Source organism: Rhinopithecus bieti, unplaced genomic scaffold (assembly GCF_001698545.2).
Source record: "Rhinopithecus bieti isolate Rb0 unplaced genomic scaffold, ASM169854v2 scaffold_11933, whole genome shotgun sequence".
In the NCBI taxonomy this organism is placed as follows: Eukaryota; Metazoa; Chordata; class Mammalia; order Primates; family Cercopithecidae; genus Rhinopithecus; species Rhinopithecus bieti.
Genome location: NW_016806995.1, coordinates 1,875,142 through 1,898,422, shown reverse-complemented (window position 1 = coordinate 1,898,422; position 23,281 = coordinate 1,875,142). Strand labels below are relative to the sequence as shown.

Sequence of the window (23,281 nt, the reverse complement as noted above, 5' to 3'; positions counted from 1 at the left end):
TCTGTGCACTTCCTTGTAAAATCCAGTTCTGGGCCAGGCGTGGTGGCTCATACCTGTAATCTCAGCACTTTGGGAGGCCGAGGCGGGCGGATCACCTGAGGTCAGGAGTTTGAGACCAGCCTGACCAACATGGAGAAACACCATCTCTACTAAAAATACAAAATTAGCTGGGCATGGTGGTGCATGCCTGTAATCCCAGCTACTCAGGAGGCTGAGGCAGGAGAATCGCTTGAACTCAGGAGGCGGAGGATGCGGTGAGCCAGATCGTACCATTGCACTCCACCCTGGGCAACAAGAGCGAAACTCCATCTCAAAATAAATAAATAAATAAATAAAATCCAGTTCTAGCAAGAACTCTGCTAAGTCAGCTTAGCAACAACCCTTCCCTCACCACTCCGTATCTGATCACTTCCTATATCTGATCACGTTCCTCATCTGCCACCATCCCCCAGGTGATGTCTGAGCACCCTGGCCTGCCTCCAGTATGAATCCTGTTAGGTCAGTGTAGAAAATGACTGAAAATCCATCCCCAACAGTCAGTTTAGCCAGAATTCCCCTTCCCCTGATGTTTCCTCTGGGTAATTTTCCAACTGCAGATGTCCAACCCTGCTCCCGGCTATCAGTTCCCATTTGCCCCTGCTGTACTCATAGTTGAGCCCAAATGCCCCCACTGCAAAATCCCATAGCTGCAGTCCCTGCAGTGATCGAGAGAGTCTCCCTCACCTTAAACAAAGTCTTCCTTACCATGCTTTAACAAATGTCACTGAATCTTTTTTTTTTTTTTTTTTTTTTTTGAGTCTTACTCTGTCACCCAGGCTGGAGTGCAGTAGCGTGATTTCAGCTCACTGCAACCTCTGCCTCCTGGGTTCAAGCAATTCTCCTGCCTCAGCCTCCCGAGTAGCTGGGACTACAGGCACGTGCCACCACACCCCACTCATCTTTGTATTTTTAGTAGAAACAGGGTTTCACCATGTTGGCCAGGCTGGTCTTGAACTCCTGACCTTGGGTGATGTACTCACCTTGGCCTCCCAAAGTGCTGGGATTACAGGCGTGAGCCCCCGCTCCCAGCCCCCCCCCCTTTTTTTTAACAGGAGGATAGATTGATGTTTAGATGGATATTGGTCTGAGGTTTGGGGGGGACCAAACTCTGTGGGCCAAAACTGGGTAATGGAGGAAGTGGAATAAAGTGGTCACTGGTGGGGAAAGGGCAGCCCTCCCTTTGGCCCCCAACAGCCTGAACTTTTCCCGGCCACCCAAGGATGTACAAGACCCCCCGTTGTCCAAGAGGCAAAACTGAAGTCAACCTAACAGCCCATGAAAGAGGCTTCCTGGGGGGCCAGGGGCTGAGGGTGGACAGCTGAGGACCAGCCCCCACCCTGCACTGAGGGATAGAGAATTCCGGGAAGGCTGCCTGAAGGAGACAGCCTTGATACCTTGAAGGATTCAGCTATGGTTTTTCCGTCACACATTTATTGCCAGCACTGTGCCTGCAGTTGGGATACTGCAGTGAACCAGAGTCCACCCTGGAAAGTGGCCACAGGGGAAGGCAAGAGAGGACGGCTGGGGGGTTACTTGTCTCTAGAGGGAAGCTTCTTGGTCCACACAGTCCCAAAGAAAGGTCTGCCCTTGGGCCCACGAAACCCATCCCAGCCCTCACAGGCTGAGCCTCACCCTGGGTTTTCCCAGAGAGGTGCCCAAGAAGTCCCAAGCTGCCCCAAGTCAGAGGAGTAGCAGGAAACAGCCTCAGGAGTCTGTCACTCTTCAGTACTCCTCCTTTAGAATGTCCACTTCCTGTTTGGTGACCATGACAACCAGAAGACAATGGCGGTGCGTGTGGGGTGGGGGAACTCCGTCTTCCTTGGGTACGTAGGGAGGAGACTCCAGTGACCAGGAGAAGCGGGGAGAGCCATGGGAGACGTTAGAGGGACCCAGATAAGATGGGGACAGGAAAAGGAGAGAATCTCTCTCAAGTAAATGGCCTCCTTCCCTGGACCTTGGCTGAAATGTGGCTGGAATGTGACCGGGCTTCATTTGAGGAGGGAGGAAAGAGGTGGCTCCACTTGCCAGTCTGCATGGCCCCAGGCTGCTTTTGTCCTGTTTGGGTGGCCAGGGTTCCTTCCCTGAAGATCCCCATCCCCAGGGGTCTCCAAGGAAGCCCAGAGCTGTGGAATGAGGTCTGGGCACTCAGGGGAGACCCAGGAGAGACCGTGGAGGCTGGGGTATTGCCAAAACAGATGGCAGAGGGAGCTAAGGGAGGAAGCTGTGCAGGGTGAGGTCATCCCCGTCACGGTCCTCCCCAGGCTCTGGCGTCAGGCCCTGGCTCTTGGCCTTGGGCAGGCCCCCATTGGCTGTGGCGGAGGACCCCTCACCCCCATCAGGCAACAGGGACGAGATGCAGACCATCTCGGTGGGGGAGTAATTACGCACGGGGTACATGTGGCCCTTGCGGGAGAGGCGGACTGCCAGCACCACAGTGCACACGAGGAAGATAGTGGCCACCAGCGCCAAGATTAGGATGGCCAGCAGGCACTGCTTCACAGAGATGTAGTCTGGGGACCCCACTGGGTGGTTGATGGACAAATTGCTGGCTGCCATGGGAATGCCCTTGTGAGTAACAGAGGACACAGAAAAGGGTATGAACAGACCCCTTTTGGTAGTAGGTTCCATGGACAGGGCCTCTGTGGCATTGGATTCTGTGGACAGGGCCTCTGTGGCTGCCAGTGGAGCGGTCTGTGCCTCTGTGGCTATGGGTTGAGTGGTCTGTGCCTCTGTGGTTGCCAGAGGAGTGGTCTGTGCCTCCGTGGCTATGGGTTGAGTGGTCTGTGCCTCCGTGGCTATGGGTTGAGTGGTCTGTGCCTCTGTGGCTATGGGTTGAGTGGTCTGTACCTCTGTGGCTGCTGGTGGGGCACTCTGTGCCTCCGTGGCTGCTGGTGGAGTGGTCGGTGCCTCTGTGGCTGCCAGTGGAGTGGTCTGTGCCCCTGTGGCCACCAGTTGAGTTGTCGGTGCCTCTGTGGCTGCCAGTGGAGTGGTCTGTGCCTCCGTGGCTGCTGGGTGAGTAGTCTGTACCTCCATAGATGCTAAATCCATGGACAGGGTCCCCATGTTGGCCAGCTCCGTGGTCAGCTCTGTGACTGACCCTCCTGTATCCAGGCCAGTAGAATGCCTTGCAGCAGGCTCCACAGTGGTAGACTCAGGGATTCCAGGCCCAGTCAGAGGAGTGGTGTTGGTGCTGTTGCTCAGTATTTCTGGAGGCTCCGTTTCTGGCAGGAAATCATAATCCAGGTACTCATATTCAGTGGCCTGTCTCCGGTTCCGGGCAAGCAGGGGACCCAAGGCTTTCTTGGCTTCATCTGCCCAGGTGTCCCACAGCTGCAAGCTGCTGCCAGGGCCCAGTAGGATCAGCAGCAGGAGGAGTTGCAGAGGCATGGCACCTGGGGGGAGACAATGGGTGGAGGGACATCAAGACAGCTTCACCCTTGGGCTTAGCAAGCACCCTAGACCACCACCCTCTACTGCCACAGCTGGAAGCATGTCTCGTCTGGAGCAGGGGCTGGGGATTTAGGCATCCCTGACATGCCTGGGATGGAGAAGACCCTCAGCTAGTAGCAGTTGTTATTATTACTAATCAACATGAATAAAGCCATCCAAGAGGGCCCTTTAACTTCTTCTAGATATGCATAGAAATTGATTTGCCTCCCTCTCCATTTTTGTTAAGCCACTTTATTTGTGGACAAGACAATCCATTGGGGTGTAGAAAGAATTAGTGCTTTGCTTCTAATTCTATTAACTTTTCACGTCACTCCTTTTTTTTTTTTTTTTTTTTTTTTTGAGATGGAGTCTTGCTCTGTCACCCAGGCTGGAGTACAGTGGCGCTATCTCAGCTCACTGCAACCTCTGCTTCCCGGGTTCAAGTGATTCTCCTGCCTCAGCCTCCTGAGAAGCTGGGATTGCAGGCATGCACCACCACGCTCAGCTAATTTTTGTATTTTTAGTAGAGATAGGGTTTCACCATGTTGGCCAGGCTGGTCTCGAACTCCTGGCTTCAAGTTATCCACCCACCTTGGCCTTCCACAGTTCTGGGATTACCAGCATGAGCCACTGCGCCTGGCCTCATGTCACTCCTTCTTAATTTCAAGTATTGTATTATTTATAATCTATCATAAGAGTAAAGTAGTACCTGCATAGAATCCATAAATAGATTGCCCGCTTATGAAGTCCATAAGCAGAAGAGTTTGGAAACCACAGACCTCCCAGATACAGCTGCTTATTGGACCTTTGAGGCCTCTTGGAGTCTGATTCTTCCTGCTGCCCCCTCTCCCTGCCCACTGCCAAGCCACCTCTACATGCCTGTCTTCCTCCTTCTCCTATCTTGCTTCCACCCTCCCATAGCCCTTGCCAGTCCTCAGAGTCTCAGTTTGTCTCATTCCTTCTCAATGTCTTGGCTTGGTCCCATGTGCTTTGGTGGTGTTCTCACCTGCACAATGCACAACAGGGATGACGGTGCCTACTTCATAGCCTATTGTGAGGATAAAATGAAGGGATGCATGCAAGACCCTTAGCACTTTGTTTGCATGACAACCTCTCAGCAAAGGTTGACTGATTTAGTTCTTTCAGTCAACCTGCACTGTAAGTCTTCAAGGGCTCAGAGCCATTCAGTTACACTCTCCATGGCCAGGAGAAAACTCAAATCTTTTCAGAACAGCCCTGCTCTCAGGGAGCTTATGGTCACTGAGTGTGCCTGTGGGTAGGATCACTGTCTATTCAGAGACTCTACATTGTCCTCCCTACTAGGTAGCCAGAAAAGACAGCACCTCTTGTTTGGCCATCTCATTGACCTTTCTTCTTGGCATTGTGAACACCTGTGCTTTCTTATTTGCTCTCTCTCCCCTCATGTTCTCCTTGGCACTGGCTGGTGTTTACAGAATTCAAACTTTTGTGCGGAGAATCCTATGGTGAGTGACAGCCACGTTCTGGGGCAGGATTCAGATATTCCTGCATTCCCTGGACATAACGCCCTTCAGCAGCACACAACCCTTAGAATAGTGTCTGATGCAGAGCAGGCATTCAAGAATGGCACCTGGACAATTTCCAGTCTCTTCCTTTGTACTTCATTCACATGATCTGGAGGAAGGAGCAGCTGCTCATCATTCCTCAGGTGACTATAACTCACTCACAGGCCCCTCACCTTCCAGGTTCAATCTGTCCTCTTTCACATGTTAGTTAGAATTATGTTGGTTTCTTTTCTTTTTTCTTTTTCTTTCTTTCTTTTTTTTTTTTTTTTTTCGAGACAGAGTCTCGCTCTGTTGCCCAGGATGGAGTGCAGTGGCATGCTCTCGGCTCACTGCAACCTCTACCTCCCGGGTTCAAGCAATTCTCCTTCCTCAGTCTCCCAAGTAGCTGGGACTACAGGTGCACACAACTATGCCCAGCTAATTTTTGTATTTTTAGTAGAGACAGGGTTTCGCCATGTTGGCCAGGCTGGTCTCAAACTCCTGACCTCAAGCGATCTGCCTGCCTCGGCCTCCCAAAGTGCTGGGATTACAGGCCGTGGGCCACCATGCCAGGCCTATGTTGGTTTCAAATATGCAAATATGATCACATCTTAAACTAATTTATTCCATTTATTAATTGACTTATTTATTTTAGAGACAGAGTCTCACTTTGTCGCCCAGTCTGGAGTGCAGTAGTGCAATTATAGCTCACAGCAGCCTCGACCTCCTAGGCACAAGTGATCTCACCTCAGCCTCCTGAGTAGTAGCGACTACATGCACATGCCACCATATCCAGCTAATTTTTAAATTTTTTTTGTAGAGACGGGGTCTTGCTATGTTGTCCAGACTGGTCTCAAACTCCTGGCCTCAAGCAATCCTCCTGCCTCGGCCTCTCAAAGCACTGATATTACAGGCATGAGCCACCACACCCAACCCACATCTTAAAATAATTTCTTAGGCCAGGTGCAGTGGCTCATGCCTGCGATCCCAACTCTTTGGGAAGCCAAGGCAGATGGATCACCTGATGTCAGGAGTTCAAGACTAGCCCGACCAACATGGTGAAACCCTGTCTCTACTAAAAACACAAAAATTAGCCGGGCATGGTGGTGCTCCCTGTAATTCCAGCTATGTGGGAGGCCGAGGCAGGAGAATTGCTTGAACCTGGGAGGCAGAGGTTGCAGTGAGCCAAGATCACACCACTGCACTCCAGTCTGGGAGACAAGAGCAAAACTCTGTCTAAAAAATAAAAATAAAAACAATTTCTTAAACCAAACTTTACGATATTTGCACAAGAGACATCTGGCCCTCACAATTATCCCCATTTTACCAAGGACGACACTGAGGTTAAGAGAAGTGAAGTGACTTGCCCAAAGACACAGCTGGTGAGAAGTCAAGATCAGATTGAAACCCAGTGACGTTCGGGAGGGCATGAAGCCGTCAGCAGAGACCTGACCTAGTTGAGGAGACAAAAGGCTGGGCTTGTGGACTTGGGTGGAAGAGGGAGGGCAGAGTAAGAAAAAGGAGGAGCTTGAAGGCTATGTCCCCCAGAAAGGCCCGCCACATGTTTACCAGGTGCCATGCAGGGCACAGGGTTGAAAACATAGACTGTGGGGTCAAAAAGGATGTTCAAGTCCTAGCTCTGTCCCTTACAAGCTGTATGACCTTGACGCAGATGCTTGCCTCTCTGAGCTTCAGTTTTCCCATCTGTCAAATGGGGATAAGAAACAGTGTCCATCTCATAGGGCTGTTGAGAGAGTGCAACAAGGGGCTGGATTCAAAAGTTCCAGGCTGGTGGGCGTGGTGGCTCATGCCTGTAATCCCAGGACTTTGGGAAGCCAGGGCGGGCAGATCACTTGAGCCCATGAGTTTAAGACCAGCCTGGGCAACATAGTGAGATTCTCATCTCGACACAAATAGAAAAATTAGGCCAGGCATAGTGGCTCATGCCTGTAATTCCAGGACTTTGGGAGGCCAAGGCGGGTGGATCACCTGAGCTCAGGAGTTCCAGATCAGCCTGGCCAACATGGTGAAACCCCGTCTCTATGAAATACAAAAAAATTAGCCAGGAGTGGTGGTGTGCCCCTGTAGTCCCAGCTACTGGGGAGGCTGAGATGGGAGAATTGCTTGAGCCTGGGGAGTTGGAGGCTGCAGTGAGCTGTGATCATGCCACTGCACTCCAGGCTGGGTGACAAAGCAAGACCCTCTCTCAAAAATAAATTTAAAAAATTTTAAATAGAAAAATTAACCAGGCATGATGATGCACGCCTACAGTCTCCGCTACCGGGGAAACCAATGCGGGAGGATCGCTTAAGCCTGGGAGGTTGAGACTGCAATGAGCCGAGATTGTACCAGTGCCCTCCAGCCTGGGCAACAGAGTGAAACCCTGTCTCAAAACTAAACAAGAAAACAAAAGTTCCGGGCTTACGGTAGGTGCTTAATAAATGTGACACACACATACACACACACACACACACGCACACTTTTGCCTCCCAATTTGCCTTCAGAGCGGCAGAGTTTCTTTGGGGTAGAGTTCCTATCTGGGGGAAGAATCTACAGCCCAACCTTGGCCGCACTTTCCTGGGGGCAGGGACTTTAGGAAGAAGCCACTAGCCTGGAGACATATTTCATACTTATGAGCACACTCACAGCCACCAAGCCCCACTTGGGCAGTTCTCTGTTCCTGGAAGGCAAAGCCCTCAGCCACTTCCTGGAAGCACAGAAGGTGGGGGCAAAGTTGCAAGGCCTGGTCCCCCTGGTTCCTGGGTTGGGGGAGGCATCTTGGTGAGTCAGGGCTGGACTTGCAGCAGCCCAGAGGCTGGGAGAATAACACGGAAACACGGAGAGCGCTGGGGCCCAGTTCTTCAGGTAGGTTGTCACTGTCGCCGACCCCTCCCCTACACCCATCCTCCTGCACCCAGAGACAGCTGGTGTGGAGGAGAGGCTGGGGCCTGAGTCCCACGTTTGCCCCCACTTAGCGGCTGTGTAAACTCGGGCAGGTTGCTTCACCCTCTCTAAGCCTCACTTTCCTCATTGTAAAACAGGCAATATTGCTAAAAAAAAAAAAATCATCATGAGAATTGAATGAGTGTGTGGAAGGCCCCAGACGCTGGCTTCCAGCGTGGGGTACTTTATCTGGGGACTCTCTTCGGGGCTGCAGGCAGAGGAGCAGAGGAAAGGGAGGTCTCAGACTCAGGGGTATGGAGATGGCGGGCTCTCCACCTCCCCCGTGGCCATTTGGGCTTCGAGAAAGCAGAGACTTCCTTACCTGTTGTGATAAGACCTGGTGCACTGGGAAAGCCCAGATCTCCTTTCCTGGGCCTGTCTAAAGCAACCACCTTATCCGAAAGGTTCCTGGTGTCACTGCTGAAAGTCCCTCATCCCCAGAAACCCCTCACTCCCAGGCAAACTGGGTGTGGGGGAGTGTTGGTCACCCCAGCCTGGTCCCTGCCATCCCATGGGCTTTAAGACACAGCAGCCTGGAGGCAAGCCACAGCTGAGCAGGCATCAGCCCGTCTAACAGAAAGAAAATCTGAGGCTCAGCCAGGCACGGTGCCTCGAGCTTGTACTCCTAGCACTTTGGAAGGCCAAGGTAGGAGGATGACTTGAAGCCAGGGGTTCAAGACCAGCCTGGGCAACATAGTGAGATTCCTGTCTCTACAAAAAAATTAAAAATTAGCCAGGTGTGCTGGTGCATGCCTGTCATCCCAGCTACTCGGGAGGCTGAGGCCAGAGGATGGCTTGAGGCCAGGTCAAGGCTGCAGTGAGCTATGATCGCACTACTGCACTCCAGCCTGGGTGACAGAGTAAGACCCTGTCTCTAAGAAAAAAAAAAACCATATTTTTTTAATGAAAGAAAAGAAAACCCGAGGCTCCAAGAGATCTTGTCTCAGCTGAGGCCACACAGAACGGGGAGGAGCGGAGTTTCCTCACTGTGTATGGCAGGCAGCATAATGCCTCCTTCATATTTGCTACAGTAAATGTATTATACAACAACAAAAAGGACATATGCAGAAGCCCCTCCGTGGAGGGATGACTTCATCCTCTCACTGGCTGCTGACTTCAGTCCTCCTCACCCTGTGTTCGCTGGCTCTAATGGTGCCATCACACCGATCAGCAAGCAAGGCCCAGAGCGGCGGGATCACTCCCAGGCCCCACCTTCCACCTCTCCTCTCCCCGGAAGGCAAAAAAACAGTCCCACAGTAGAGGGGCCAGGGCAGGGCTCTGACAGAGGGGTCTCCAGTGGCCACATCCTATTTGTCTCAACACCTGCCTAACGGAGTAGGTCAGAGACTGCTCGTTTTGCCTCTTTGGCCCTAAAACCAGGCTGCTTCTGGCCCAGGCCCCATCTAGACCCCATGTGGGCCGCATCTAGGCTGTGTGGAGGAGCAGGCTGCAGGGAGCCCAGACTCCAGCTCCAGAGACCCCCGCCGTGTGGCCGCCCTAAGCGGCTCAGGAAAGATCCTCAGGGGGCTCCACGTTGCTGGGAACCTTGCACTGAGAATCCTGAAACTGGGAGTCAGAGCGGGCAGGATCTTGGAATGTTAAAACTCAAAAGACTGAGCATCTCAGGGTTTGGATCAAGTAGTCACCAAGAGAAGGAAAGCCCCCAGATAACTGAGGCACAGGCAGCAGGTCTGAGTCTGGGTAGACAGGACAGGCCTTGCCCTGCCCTGACCTGGAGTCACATCAAACCAGGTCAATCCCAGCTCTGTCCCTTAGAAGCTGTGTGACCTTGGGCAACTCACCTCACCTCTCTGAGCTGTGGGTTCCTTAGCTGGAATACAAGGACAATGGTAGCCCCCGCTTTTTATGGGGTTGTTGTGGGTTGAAGAGGGCCAGGGAAATGCTGAGTCCTCCCAGAAGCCTTTCCAGATTGCCCCAGGCATGATTAGTCACCTCCCGCGTTTAAATCATTTCTGCTGTTCATTTACTTTCTAAAAATGTATTCACATTGACTCCTAAACTTCCAGAAGACAGGAACCACAGCTGTCTTGCTGATCAGGCCACAGGCCCAGGATTTAGCTGATGGGCAGGCACACACCTCTCGAAATGCTTGTCACAGTGGCTGGCAGCCACTGTGGCTGTCTGCTCTGCTGTCCCCACCAGACCAGAAGTTTCTGGAGGGCAGGAGCTCTCCTGGCATCCCCAGGGGCCTCACTAAATGCCTCTGCAGAAGAGGACATGTGACTGAGGCAGGGGGACATGTATAGCACTGCACAGCACGTGCTGTCTTCAGAGTTTTCACACCACATTAGACAGCTGACACTTTCCAACCTCTTTCCATCATCTACCCCAACTCACATCAGGGAGCCACTGTAGACGTGTTTTCCCTACTTATCATCCCCCTCATGACATGTTTATTTATTTATTTACTTTTAGAGATAGGGTCTGGCTCAGTCGCCCAGGCTGGAGTACAGTGGTGCAATCACAGCTCACTGCAGCCTTGAACTCCTGGACTCAAGCAATCCTCCAAGTAGCTAGGACTACAGGTGCGTGCCACCAGACCCGGCTACTTTTAAATTTTTTGTAGAGATGGGTTTTCACCGTGTTGCCCAGGTTGGTGTCAAACTCCTGGGCTCAAGAAATCCGCCTGCTTCAGCCTCCCAAAGTGCTGGGATTTACAGGCATGAGCCACCGTAACCAGCCCTCCTCAAAAAACGTTAATAGCACAGATATGCTGTCTATCTGTTTAATGTTTGGTGGCTTCCAAACCACAGTGTTAGTAGAAATTTTGTTGTTACACCCCACTCCCCCCACCTCCAGCCCGCCAAGAACCAAGTTACACCTGTTGGAACCCAAATTTGCTGGCCTGACACAGAGGCAGTAAGGTACTTGGCACAAATGAATTCAATGAGACCTACATGTGGTTAGTTGAACAACCGTCTTTAAACAGTTTTCTAAAGACCCCTGTGCGGACAGACAGATTAACAAACACAGACCCCCAACACACACACACCAGCCATCTTATCTCCTTCTAGACCACTGACCCCCACTGCCATCTTCCTGTTCAAGTTCAGCAAAGGAGATCGAGACGCAGGCCTAGGGTCACCACGAACTCCACGAGCATCCTGCAGCCAGAAGCCACGCCGCCAGAGGCAGCTGCTTCTCCCCTGCGAGCCTCAGTTTTCTCATCTGGAAAAGGGGCACCTTCCACCCTCCAAGGTTCTTGGATGATTGATTCTGCAGCTCCTCTGAATGCCCCGCTCTGGGCCCAGCCTGGCAGCCCAGCCCTTCCGCTGAGGTTTAACTCCCCTGGCTGCTGGCCAAGCCTCTTGAGGGAGGCATCAACCGCCCAGGGCGCCGCCTGCCCAGGCAACCCCAGAGGAAGAGACTCTGGGGCCGTCCGAGGGCCTTGGATCCACCTTCTGAAGCTCCAGCCCACTGAAGGGCCTGGCTCTGGGCGCCTCAAAGTCAGAGATGGAAAAAAAAGGAAAACAGAAGAAAGAGGAAAGAGGAAGAGAATTCCAGGCAACAGAAGCCCAGATACAGACACTATGGTGTGTGTGAAGGGAATGTGTGTACAGCAGGGCGCAACCAGCCCCCACCTTTTCCTTTTAGTGTCCTGAAAGTATCTCAAATACAAACTAATAAGACTATTCTAATTTTTTTTCGTTTTTTTTTTGAGACGGGGTCTCCCTCTGCCACCCAGGTTGGAGTGCAGTGGCACAATCTCAGCTCACTGCAACCTCCCCCTCCCAGGTTCAAGTGATCCTCCCACCTCAGCCTCCCAAGTAGCTGAGATCACAGGCATACACCACTATGCCTAGCTAAGTTTTTGTATTTTTGGTAGAGATGAGGTTTCACCATGTTGCCCAGCTTGGTCTCAAACTCCTGAGCTCAGACGATCTACCTGCCTCGGTCTCCCAAAGTGCTGGGATTACAGGTGTGAGCCACTGCACCCAGCCAAGTATTCTAAGTATTATTATTATTATTGTTTTCCCTTTTGCTAACAATAGTATCCTAATTCTAATATTTTAATAGTTTGCCACAGGCAAGTGTCATTTTCTCAGTCTTATAAAAAGTGGGAAGAATGCATCTTTCTCTGAAAATCACTTTTTTATGCATCCATAAAATATGTGGCTTCAATACCAATCCTGCACTCCCTCTACTTTCTGGAATCTTCCAGACCTAATCTCAGCTCCGCCCCTAAACAAATCCCTTCACCTCTCCCGGCCTCAGTCTCCCATCCAGGAAAGGAGAGGGTAAGATCATTTCTAGGGAAACACTCATGGTTTCTCTGATTTTCAAATTCAGAATGCCCCCAAGCCAGAAACCACAGGCAAACTGGTCAGGGAGCGAAGTTAAGTTAACGGGAGGCTGGGGCTGGTGGGTCACGCCTGTAATCTCAGCGCTTTGGGAGGCCAAGGCAAGAGGCTTGAGGCCAAGAGTTTGAGACCCTATCTCTAGGAAAGGTAAAAATATTAGCTGCATGTGGCAATGTGTGCCTGCAGTCCCAGCTACTCAGGAGGTTGAGGTGGGAAGATCACTTGTGCCCAGGAGTTTAAGGCTGCAGTGAGCCATGATTGTGCCACTGCACTCCAGCCTGGGTGACACAGTAAGACCTTGTCTCAAAACTAGAAGAAGAAAAAAAAAAAGTTGGCTGGAGCACAATTCAGAAGAGACAGCAAAATAAGGCCACAGACTACAGGAAGGCTTTAGTCTTGAGTCAGAGGGGCCTCAGTTTGCCCTCCCCAGGGGCTGCAGCTCAAGAAGGGCCTGGCGGTCCTCCCGGGCCTGCCAGCAGCTATAAGGCAGGCCCCTGGTCCATGGGGACCTCCAGCCACTCCCTGTGGTTTTGCAAGCCAGCACTTACCACTGTGCTCAGCAGAGCATGGGACAGCTGCCTCGTGGGCCCAGAAGAAGGGGCTTCTCTCCTTTAGTGACGAGGTCCCAGCCCACGCTGCTAGGCACTGCTGTGGCACCCCCTGCAGCAGTCCCAGACCCGAGCAACCCCCAATGGCCGTGTGTGGAAGGAGGAAGCGAGAATGTGGTTACTTAGGCAGGGCCATGTGACAGCCCACACCCCCTTGTTTGTGACAGCTTTGGTGACACTGTTGATAAAGACAGGGTGAGTAGGAAGGCACCTCCTTGGTCTGACATTGCTCTTGGTTTCCCATAACTGTCAAAACACTAAGAACCAAGTAGAAACTTTCTGGGGAGAAGTTCTTCGGCTGGGGGTGGGGCCCAAACTGAGAAGGGCCACAGCATCACTTCAGCAGCAATGGACAGTCGGGGCCACAAGGGCCCCCGAAGGACAGGAGTGACCAGACAGAAAGGAGGATGGTCTCGCTTCTTGCCCAAGATTGGCGGGCGGTAGAGAGGGGGTGGAAGGTGGTCGGGGAGTAAAAAACACAAAATATGAATCTTCAAAGGGTTTGCAAATATGGTGTATTTCTTCTTGCAGGACTCAAACCACTCTCTCTAGATGCACAGCACAGGCCCTTTTAGCTGCAACCAAGAGCCTCTCTAGGGAGCTGGACTACAGACTCCACAAGGGCCAGGCCTGCTTATCTTATTTCTTCATCCTAAATTTATTCATTTGACCAACTCTGGCACTCCAGACTGCATGCCCTGAGGTCCAAAGGCCAGCAATTCTGGGCTGTGGCCCTCCGGTAGCCCTTCATCTGCTGGGGAGGCTGGCGAGTAAACAAGTCAATGGAACATTATGCCACAATGACACAGCGCAGTGAGTGCCATCCTGTGGTAAGCAAGGGAGGGGCCTCTCCTTCCATCCTGGGTGGGGGAGGGAGGTTAACAGGAGGAGCTTCTAAGAAGTGGCACTTGCGATGACAAGCCAGGTGGGCAGCCGAGGCACAGAGCACAGCAGAGGCAAAGGCTGGGAGGCCTGAGAATACCCAGACACTTCCGGAAGGGAGGAAATAGGGGGTCTCCCAGGGTCTGCCCTGCAGCTTTGCACCAGGCAGGGGCTCAGGACATGCACAGAAAGATACTCATATCTTGCCTTGCACACAGGTTATTTTAAAATGAAAACCAGAAACCCAGCAGGTGTTCGCCACGACACAGTCTCAGTCACCTTAGAAAGACGCAGCTGGAAAGAGCCAAAAGCTCACCCTGCCTGCACAGACAGGGAAACTGAAGCCATAGGAGGGGAAGTGAGACCCCTAGAACCCAGGCCCCTCACCCTTCCCCAGCAGGTTTGGAAATAGCCAGCCTTCAGGGACAGGGGACTGAGAAACTCTAAACAGACCCAAGTCTGCCTGGAGGTCACTCTCTGATTAGGGGAGGTGAGTGGTTGCAAGCTGTCACTTCCAGCCTGCCACGTGGTTTTCTGCAGCTTGTGAGCTAAGAATGGTGGTTACATTTTTAAGTGGTTGGAAAATGTTTTGTGATGCATGAAAACTGTGTGAAACTCAAGGTTCCGTTTCCATAAAGTTTTCTTGGGACGCAGCCACACTCATTGGTGTGCACATATTGTCTCTGGCTGCTTTCACGTTGCAGCAGCAGAGTTGAATAGTTTCATCACCTGCAAAGCCTCACAACACAAATGCTTAACATTTCCTGAGCCTGTGGTCAATGCCAGGCCCTGTGGTAGGTGCTCTGCATGTATCAGCTCATATAATCCTTGAAGCTGCCTTTAGAAACGAGGAGACTGAAGCTCAGAGGGAGAATGTGCCTTGCTCAAGGTCATACAGAGTAATGGCAGAGCCAGGACTCAAGTCCAGGCAGATGGAATAAAGCTCTTGATCTTAACCCCTAGCCTGGGATGGTGCAGGCTGAACGGTGAGCTCTGGTACATCAGCAAGTACTATATGTAAGGAAAAAGGAGTGGCTTAGTGGCAGGTAAGCTATTTCTTCTGTGTGTGTGACAGGGTCTTGCTCTGTGGCCCAATCTGGAGTGCAGGGGCGTGATCATAGCTCACTGCAGCCTCAAACTCCTGGTCTCAAGCAAGCCATCCTCCTGCCTCAGCCGCCCCAGTAGCTGTTACGGGCGCACACCACCACACCCAGTTCACCTATTTCAAGGTGAGACTTGAGCAGTGAAATTTCCTTCTCAGAGGAGCAAATATTGCTAAGAGAAATTTGGTGTATGTCGTCTGTGTGAAGACCGTAAAACCACACTTCACCGCACCTAACATCTGTGAGAGTCAAAGATTCAAAGTGAACACATTTCTGCTTCTAGGAATGAAGCCCAGAAAAAAATAGTCAAGATGTCTTCCAAGATTGAAGCAATGATATCTGAGGTAAGAGAAATATTGGGAAAAAACACAGACTCCCATACTACAGAAACCTGTCCCTCGATGGAATGTGATGCAGGCATGAAAGTCATATGTATATTCAAGGCTTATAAAGCACTCAAGACCTGTTAGGCAGAAAAGAGAGGGTACAGAAGTATATAAACCGCATAATTCAAGTGTGCTTGGGTGCTGAGAGGACAGACTGAAAGAAATGCTCACAGTCCCTATCTCTGGGTGGCATAATTATGAATGGCCCTTTCCTTTCAAATATATTTTCTTTTCTGTATTTGTATATAGAAAAATGTATATAATGATGTCTATGCCACATTTTGGGTTTTTTTTTTTTTTTTTGAGACAGAGTCTCGCTCTATCTCCCAGGCTGAGTGCAGTGGCGCGATCTCGGCTCACTGTAACCTCTGCCTCCTGGATTCAAGTGATTCTCCTGCCTCAGCCTCCCTAGTAGCTGAGATTACAGGCACTCACTACCATGCCCCACTAATGTTTGTATTTTTAGTAGAGACAGGTTTTGCCATGTTGGCCAGGCTATTCTCAAGCTCCTGGCCTCAAGTGATCCACCCGCCTCTGCCTGCCAAAGTGCTGGGATTATAGGCATGAGCCACCATGCCTGGTCTACTAATTTGTCTAATTGTCACAACTGCCTCATGAGGTAGTTTGCTATTAGTATCCCCATTTTGTAGATTAAAAAAAATAAAAGTTCCAGAGAGCTTAAGTAACTCGCCTAAGGTCACAGAGCTGGTTAGTGGCTAAGCCAGAGTCTGAACCTACGGTGTACTATGAAAGAGCCTGCATTCAATCACAATAAATATTGGTTCAATATATAAATGATTCCAGCTCCTCCTTGCAGAACTTGCCTGCTGTGATTGGTCTAAGAGGACCCAATGCTCCCCACCTCCTCTCAATGTGAGCTATTTGGGGTGTAGAGCAGGAATTGCAATCAGCAAAGACAGTAGGTGTTAGGTTCCTCTCTACACTGGAGCCCACTAGTGGGCTAGCCTGGGAAGCAAGGGCTGTTTATGGGTCTTCTGGGAAAAATGTGCTCCTGGTTGTAACTAACTGCCTGCTACTGTTGGAACAGCCCCATGTTAAAGCAAAAACATGGCTCACTGGGCTCCTACTCGAAACTCTCTTACAAGTGGATCCTGAGCAACTAGAGATTTGGTATTCAAACAAACAACCTATAACCTCCTTATACTTAAATGATCATCTGTGCACTAAATTCAGTCTTCCTTCCATTCGCTGATGGACGAAAATGCCTGCAACCTCATGGTGGCCCCCAGTCCCAAGAGGCACCACCACAGCCTGCACAGCTGCATGTATGCAGTGGCCTATTGAATTGCGTTTTGCTTCTTTGTTGTTTCGGGGTGGGGGACCGTTCCCACCAGTGACAAGCACAGCTGCAATAAAGCCTCACACTCTAGAGACAAACAGAGGAAGTCTTGGGTGTCAAAAGCCAGCGCAACTTAACTTCAGCCTGGTATTTACCAAGCTTAGGTTGGTCAACAGTACAGTCATTAAAGAAAATGAAAAATTAAACATTTGTGGAATCCCGGAAATATGTGGCTAGGCAAGGACTGTAACTGACAGGCCAGGTATGGCCTGAGATTTTATAATCTATGTGTAACTTGCCAGGAACTGTTATCCCTCCCTGACAAGGTGCTGGCTTCCATGAGAACCTGTGTCCGCTTCCCTAAAAATGGGGAAAAAAGGGGTGGCGTCGCTCATAGAATCCCACCTCCCTTCCCAGTGTCACGATCCCACTGAGGAAACTGAGGCTCCCTGGTGGCGCAGGAGGGCACAGGCAGACTGGAGCCTAGCCAGACTGCAAAGCCCGTTCCTTCCTCCGAGGAAAGCAAGAGTCTTGCTGGTTGTGCCACTTGTTTCTCAGGGCAGTGGTCTTTTCAGTTTACTCACAATGGGACCTTTTGTTTGAATGAAAGAAACGGTCTCATGAAATAGAATAAGAACAGAGCTCCTTGCAAGGAAGGCCCAGAAGGGAGGGGAAGTCACGCCCAACTGCCTGCCCTCCCCCGCTCTCCTGCTGCGAGGCGGGCTCACGGGGCCACAGCTTGCAGATTTGAATCATCCAAAGGGGAAATGGTCCACTGTGGGCCTGGTCCAGCCAGGATTCAATTCCCTTTCTCAAATGGGAACAGAGCTCTGGGGAGCTTACTTTCGGCCCCAGATTTTGGTTGCCAGTCTGGGTGGCACTAGGAACCAGTTTCTGGGCTGGAGATTGCAGCATGAAGCCATTTCTCGAGTGGAAGAAAACAGGGGCTCCCCAGCTCACTGGGTCTGCTTGGGCTGGGGGTGGCCAGCGCTGCTTGTCCCAGGCCTGGAAGGCCAGAGGGCAAACAAATGTTAGAAATGTACTCCAGACTCTATGATTCTTCCCCAGAGGGTAGCGGCTGGAGGAATCCATGCCTCTGGCAGACATCCTCAATCACCTGGCCTCAAAGACCCCTGGGAAGGGGTCTTTAGGGGAGAGACCTTGGTGTTGTTTGAGAAGGCCAGGGGCCTGGCAATAGGAGTCCTGGGATATTTCCTGGAATTTAAGATCAGAAATAAAGCTGGACCTTAGGCATGGACTTGGGGAGCTACAGGGACCCAGAAGCCCTCTTCATCACTGTATACCTGCTCTTCCTGCGTGGTGCCTGGCTTCCCCAACTCCCAGGCCCCCATAAAGGAAAACCCAGATCTGATGCCACTGATGGTGGCTCCAAGGGGCTCACAGGTCACCTGGAGTTGACTGTGGTCCGGGACAGTCTTATTCGGTGAGAAAAGCACTGCTGGGCAGATAATGCAATATGTACTCCCAACCCAGATAATGTCTATATTTTCAACTGTTCAGTCATTCAGTAAGTACTGATTGACACATCATGCCAGATTCTGGGGATCCTGGTGAAGGAAACCAGTGCCTGTCCTCATGCGGCTTATATTCAATTCAGGGAAGACAGTCAAAACTCCAATGAGATGATAGATCAGCTATCAGTGGTACTAGGGTGCTACGGGCACTATTTACGTATGGGGGTCAGATGAAATGCTGGGAAGGGCAGACACTGGAGGTGGGGAAAGGATGGGCACTCCCGAGAGAACAGCACATGCGAAGCTCAGAGGTAGGAAGCCTCCTGAACACAAGAGAACATCAGGAGAGGATGAGGGGCGGCAGGGTAGGCAACACAGGGCCTCCTAAGCTAGTGGTGAGGATTTAGTTTTTATTCTGAGTGGGATGGGAAACCACGGAGGGTTTGAAGCCTTAGATACAGGGGTCAACGAGCTTTTTCTTAAAGGGCTACACAGTAAATATTTTAGGCTTTGTGGCCATACAATCTGTTGCAGCTACTCAACTCTTCAAGTATAGAGCAAAAGCAGCCACAGACAAGGCATGGTGTGTTCCAATAAGTTTTACTGATGGACACTGAAATTTGAATTTCATATCATTTTTTACTTGTCAGTAAATACTGTTTTCCCCAACCATTTAAAATAAAAACCATTCTTAGCTTGTGGGCTACAAAGAAGCTTCCGGCAGGTTGGAGTTAGCCCATGGGCCTTAGCATGCCTTCCCCCACCTTAATACCTGAAAAGGTGACTATGGCTGCAGCTCTGAGAACAGATTCAAATGGCTGGGGGAAGCTGGGTTAGGAAGCTGTGATTGTTAACCTTGTCAACTTGATTGGGCAATGGGGTGCCCAAATATCTGGTGACACATTACCCTGGGTGTGTCTGTGAGGGTTTTCTGGATGAAATGAACATTTGAATCTGTGGGTTGAGTAGAGCAGGTTGCTCGCTCTGGTGTGGGTGGGCGGATCCATTCCATTGAGGGCCTGAATAGAACAAAAAGGCTGAGTAAGAAGAAATTCCTCGCGGGTGTGGTGGCTCGCGCCTGTAATTCCAGCACTTTGGGAGGCCAAGGTGGCAGACCACCTGAGGTCAGGAGTTTAAGACCAGCCTGGCCAACATGTGGAAATCCTGTCTCTACTAAAAATACAAAAATTAGCCAGGCGTGTTGGTGCATGCCTATAGTCCCAGCTACTTCGGAGGCTGAGGCAGGAGAACTGCTTGAACCCAGGGGGCAGAGGCTGCAGTGAGCCAAGATCATGCCACTGCACTCCCGCCTGGGAGACAGAGTGAGACTCCATTTCAAAAAAAAAAAAAAAAAAAGGAATTACTCCTGCCTGACTGCCTTCAAGCTGGGACCTCAGTTTTTAGTTGCTTTCTGAAAAACTCAGCTCTCCTGGGTCTCTCTGGTTTGTTGACTGCAGATCTTGGAGCTTAGCAGCCTCCATAATCACGTGAGTCAATTCCTTATAATACGTCCCGATCTCTCCTCTTCCCTCATGCAGACAGACCCTATTGGTTCTCTTCTTCTGGAGAATGCTAATACAGAGGCTCTGTCCACACAGAAATGATGGGAGCACAGGCTAGGGGAGTCACTGTGGAGGTGTGAGAAGTAGCTGGGATATGGACGCACTGTGAAACAAGAGCCTGGGTGTGGGATACGAGAGAAGAGACGGGAGTCAAGGAGGCTCAGAGGTAGAAGAGCATGAACTTCCTCCTGTAGACAAAAGGGATATTCACTTGTATCTCCTTCAGAGATTGACAGAAAACATCACTCTAGAAGCAAAACAGGGAACAGGTGGCTGGAGGCAGAGAAACCAGTTACAAGGCTGTTCAGACACCAGACTGGTATCTACATGGGGAGGCACCTGGCGGGTGGCCAGATCCCCAGATGGAATCTCCACCTTGTGGCTTATGAGGCATTCTGGGCCACTGCCTCTTGAAGACACTGCTTAGGGTGATAAGAACTCATTTTGCATTTGGGGAGCTGTAGGTGGGGATGGTGATAAGTAGCTCAGCATTTTGTTCACAAAGAGGTATTATTCCAACTTGCACAACCCAAATAGCATCTCCGCACGGAAATGAAGCTGCAACAGCTCCCTGTCATGGAGGGGGCACTTCCTAGTTCTCAGACCTCATCACTAGAGCCCCCAAGCTGTGATGTTGTTGCTGAACTCCCTCAGGGCACTGAGCATCAGCCTGAGTACCTCTCCTGACTGGACCAGGGGTCACTTGCTCCACTACAGTTCTCTCCAGCCCCGTGACACTCTCACTGTAAATACAAATTCTCACCCAGTGAATGCCAAGACGAATCCAACCCTACCTAGTGGGGGAGAGGAGATTAGGAAATGGGCGATGAGAGGTACACGGCTTCTGGGAAGGGAGCCCTGCTGCTGGGGGCCTGAGAGGCACCCAGTGGAGAGGAGCCTGGACAACCTTGGCAACCAGCCCCCTGACCGCGTTCCACAGCATTTCGGGGGCCCAGGCACCGTGTGTGACCCCTTTCTACTGTAACTAGGCCTGCTCCCTGCTCTTCCCCTCAAAGACACAGATGACTGCTCCTCTCTGGCAGCCCAAAGCCTTCTCTGCCCCCACAACTGCCTGCGGGCCTTTGTCTGAGCCACTTCTCCCCAGTTCTGTTCCAAACCCACCAGAAAGTCCTTCCCTAAAAGTCCACTTACTCTTTGAGATCAGTGTGAGGAAGCTACTCAAAGAACAAAACTAAGCACCCAGTGGTGAATGCCCAAGCTCAAGTGTACAGATTTTTTTCTGATAGCAGAAGAGACCTGTTTACTTGTCTTCCAAGTTGAGTCCTGAGGTGGAATAACTTCCTCCTCTGACTTCTGCCCTCAGGCTCCAGAGGCAATGGCCCCGACATTGCTTTCTGGCCCCTCACCATGAAGCCTGTCAGGAACCCGTGTGCCTCACCCTCTATCTGCCACTCACTAAACTCAGGATCCTAAAATCTGCCCTCTTACCCATTTTCATTCACATGAATTAAACTCCAACTACAATGAATTTGAAGGATCCCATCTGCCTCTCTAAACTCACCTTCCTCCACATTTCAGCAGCCACCTTATCCTCAAGGATCTTGGATGTGCAGTAATTCCCATCTCCCACCCAGCCCTCCTGACACTCGCCACAGGGGAACTTTCACCCGGCACAACACAGACAGTGTCGCCTAGCGAACACACCCCCACCCCACGCCCCAAAGTCCGAAGTTGAGAATAAGCCGTTTGCTGGTGGACTCGGTTCCCGCAGGAGGGACAAGGATGGCTGCCATCTGCACATCAGCTGCCTGGGACTTAACATTTCACACGTCACGTTTCAAACAGAGGCAGCAGCTGCAGCTGAGATGAAGCATATCCAAGTATATTTAGCCCTTACTATATTGGAAGAAAACATTTCCCAGTTCCGATGACCATCATTTTCTGCCGTATTAAAGTCTTACATAATTTAATTTTTATATAGCCAATCTGTCTTTTCCTTTGTGATGTATTGCATTGCTTTAGGGCTTACATTTTTTTTCTCTTGTCTGAAGTGTAGATTAAAAGGGACTTACTTTCTTCTAAATAGAAAAAGAAAAGGTTTTAACTGTGGACTCCCATTAAGAATGTATATTGGTGTCCTGCTGCCCCCACAGCTAACCAAATGTTGCTGCACCATTTCAAACATCTCCACTGATTTATGCTTATCTTAATAATTATTAACTTACCACTAATACATTAATTTTAATAATGCCTTTCTGGGAATAAATATATTTATAGGAAATGTATAAATTCAGAAAAATAGGATTAAATAGAAATTACACACAACTTTACTTCCCTATAGCAATAATAACATTTCTGGTATTTATTCTACACATAAGTATACATTGTATATGCATACATCCTTTAAAAAGTTTGTCACAAACCATCTGTTCTGGGGTGGTTTTACATATCTGTATTAGGAAACCTACACTTTTCACTAGAAGTTCTGGTCCTGAATGTTCTTATGGGGTCTAATGGACTTCACTTTCTTCCCCATCTTACTTTTAAATGGATAAGCCAACTAACATCATTTACTGTAGAGTGACTCCATGGGGTAGAGAGCTGATGAGAATTACTTTGTAAACACACTTTTACTTTTTATGCTGACATCAGCAACACAGTTCACTGTAGGGCACTTGGAATACACAGAAAAAAGTTGGTAATGACATCCAGCACCCAGAAATAATATACTTTCATCCTTCAACCTAGGTAGGTATATATTTTAAACCCAAGTTGGAATTGACTCTATTTTACTATTTTTTTTAATGTTTCCTATTCAATACTTTTTTTTTTTTTTTTTTTTCTGGAGACGGAGTCTTGCTCTGTCGCCCAGGCTGGAGTGCAGTGGCACGATCTGGGCTCAGTGCAAGCTCCACCTGCTGGGTTCATGCCATTCTCCTGCCTCAGCCTCCCAAGTAGCTGGGAGTATAGGTGCCCGCCACCACGCCTGGCTAATTTTTTTTGTATTTTTAGTAGAGATAGGGTTTCACTGTGTTAGCCAGGATGGCCTCGATCTCCTGACCTCGTGATCCACCCGCCTCGGCCTCCCAAAGTGCTGGGATTACAGGCGTGAGCCACAGCATCTGGCCTCAATACTCTTTCTAAATGACTTTAAATAACGAAACCACATCAAACATTCAGATGCCCTGAAATTGTGGAGACAGCACTCCCAATATTGGCTGGATAACATAAGAATATGACAAGTAACTTACTGACCCCCTTCTGCAGAGTTGATTTTACTCTTCTAATTCCTGAATATACCTCCCACTAGTTCCCTGGGACAAAATTTCCAAAGGTGAGAACCTTGGGTCTTAAGAAAACATTTAAGGCTTTTGATACACTTGCCAGACTGCCCTCTGGAAAGGCTGTCCACCCCGCACATGCCCCCTTCTCACAGGAAAAAACTGCCACCCCTACATTCTTTGGCAAGGGCCTTCTTTTTAATGAACAAAGGAGCACAAAGGGCATTGTCCAGCCTGGACATCAAGGGTTGCCCGTCTGAAGCAGGAAAAGTGTGCCCTTGACGGTGACTTACGTCCGTGACCCACTGCCAGCACTGGGATACTTTAATGTGCCAGCAGAAAGAAAAGGGGCCACTCAGAGTTAACAGATTCTTAAGAGCCAACAAAGAGTTTTTCTGGATGTAAAATACCAAGTACAGCAAGGGAAGTGACCTTAAAAAAAAAAAATGGAAGTTCCCCCCAGACGA

At 50.2% G+C, this 23,281-nt stretch overlaps 1 protein-coding gene and 1 long non-coding RNA gene across 7 annotated transcripts; one reads left to right on the top strand and one right to left on the bottom strand.

Annotated features, from left to right (window-relative positions):
* Positions 1-1,450: 1,450 nt before the first annotated feature.
* On the bottom strand, positions 1,451-13,024 carry SELPLG (selectin P ligand). 6 transcript variants are annotated; one of them, XM_017879744.1, is made up of 4 exons: positions 12,805-13,024; positions 2,857-3,431; positions 2,797-2,826; positions 1,451-2,766 (listed from the first exon to the last, which is right to left on the bottom strand). In XM_017879744.1, exons 2-4 carry the CDS (start codon positions 3,424-3,426, stop codon positions 2,248-2,250), a joined length of 1,119 nt encoding a protein of 372 aa, XP_017735233.1. In that variant the 5' UTR covers positions 3,427-3,431; positions 12,805-13,024; the 3' UTR covers positions 1,451-2,247. The 6 variants fall into 6 exon arrangements, with proteins under 6 accessions (XP_017735233.1, XP_017735231.1, XP_017735230.1 ...); XM_017879742.1 differs by having other exon boundaries at positions 2,797-3,431; XM_017879741.1 differs by having other exon boundaries at positions 1,451-2,826.
* A 370-nt stretch (positions 13,025-13,394) lies between these two features.
* Positions 13,395-21,548, top strand: LOC108534393 (uncharacterized). Its single transcript, XR_001886962.1, has 3 exons — positions 13,395-13,694; positions 15,133-15,193; positions 21,112-21,548. It is a non-coding gene; the product is annotated as an uncharacterized LOC108534393 (long non-coding RNA).
* Positions 21,549-23,281: the final 1,733 nt, after the last annotated feature.

Coding starts and splice junctions, on each gene's coding strand:
- SELPLG (XM_017879739.1), bottom strand. CDS start 3,426: ATGCCTCTGCAACTCCTCCTGCTGCTGATCCTACTGGGCCCTGGCAGC.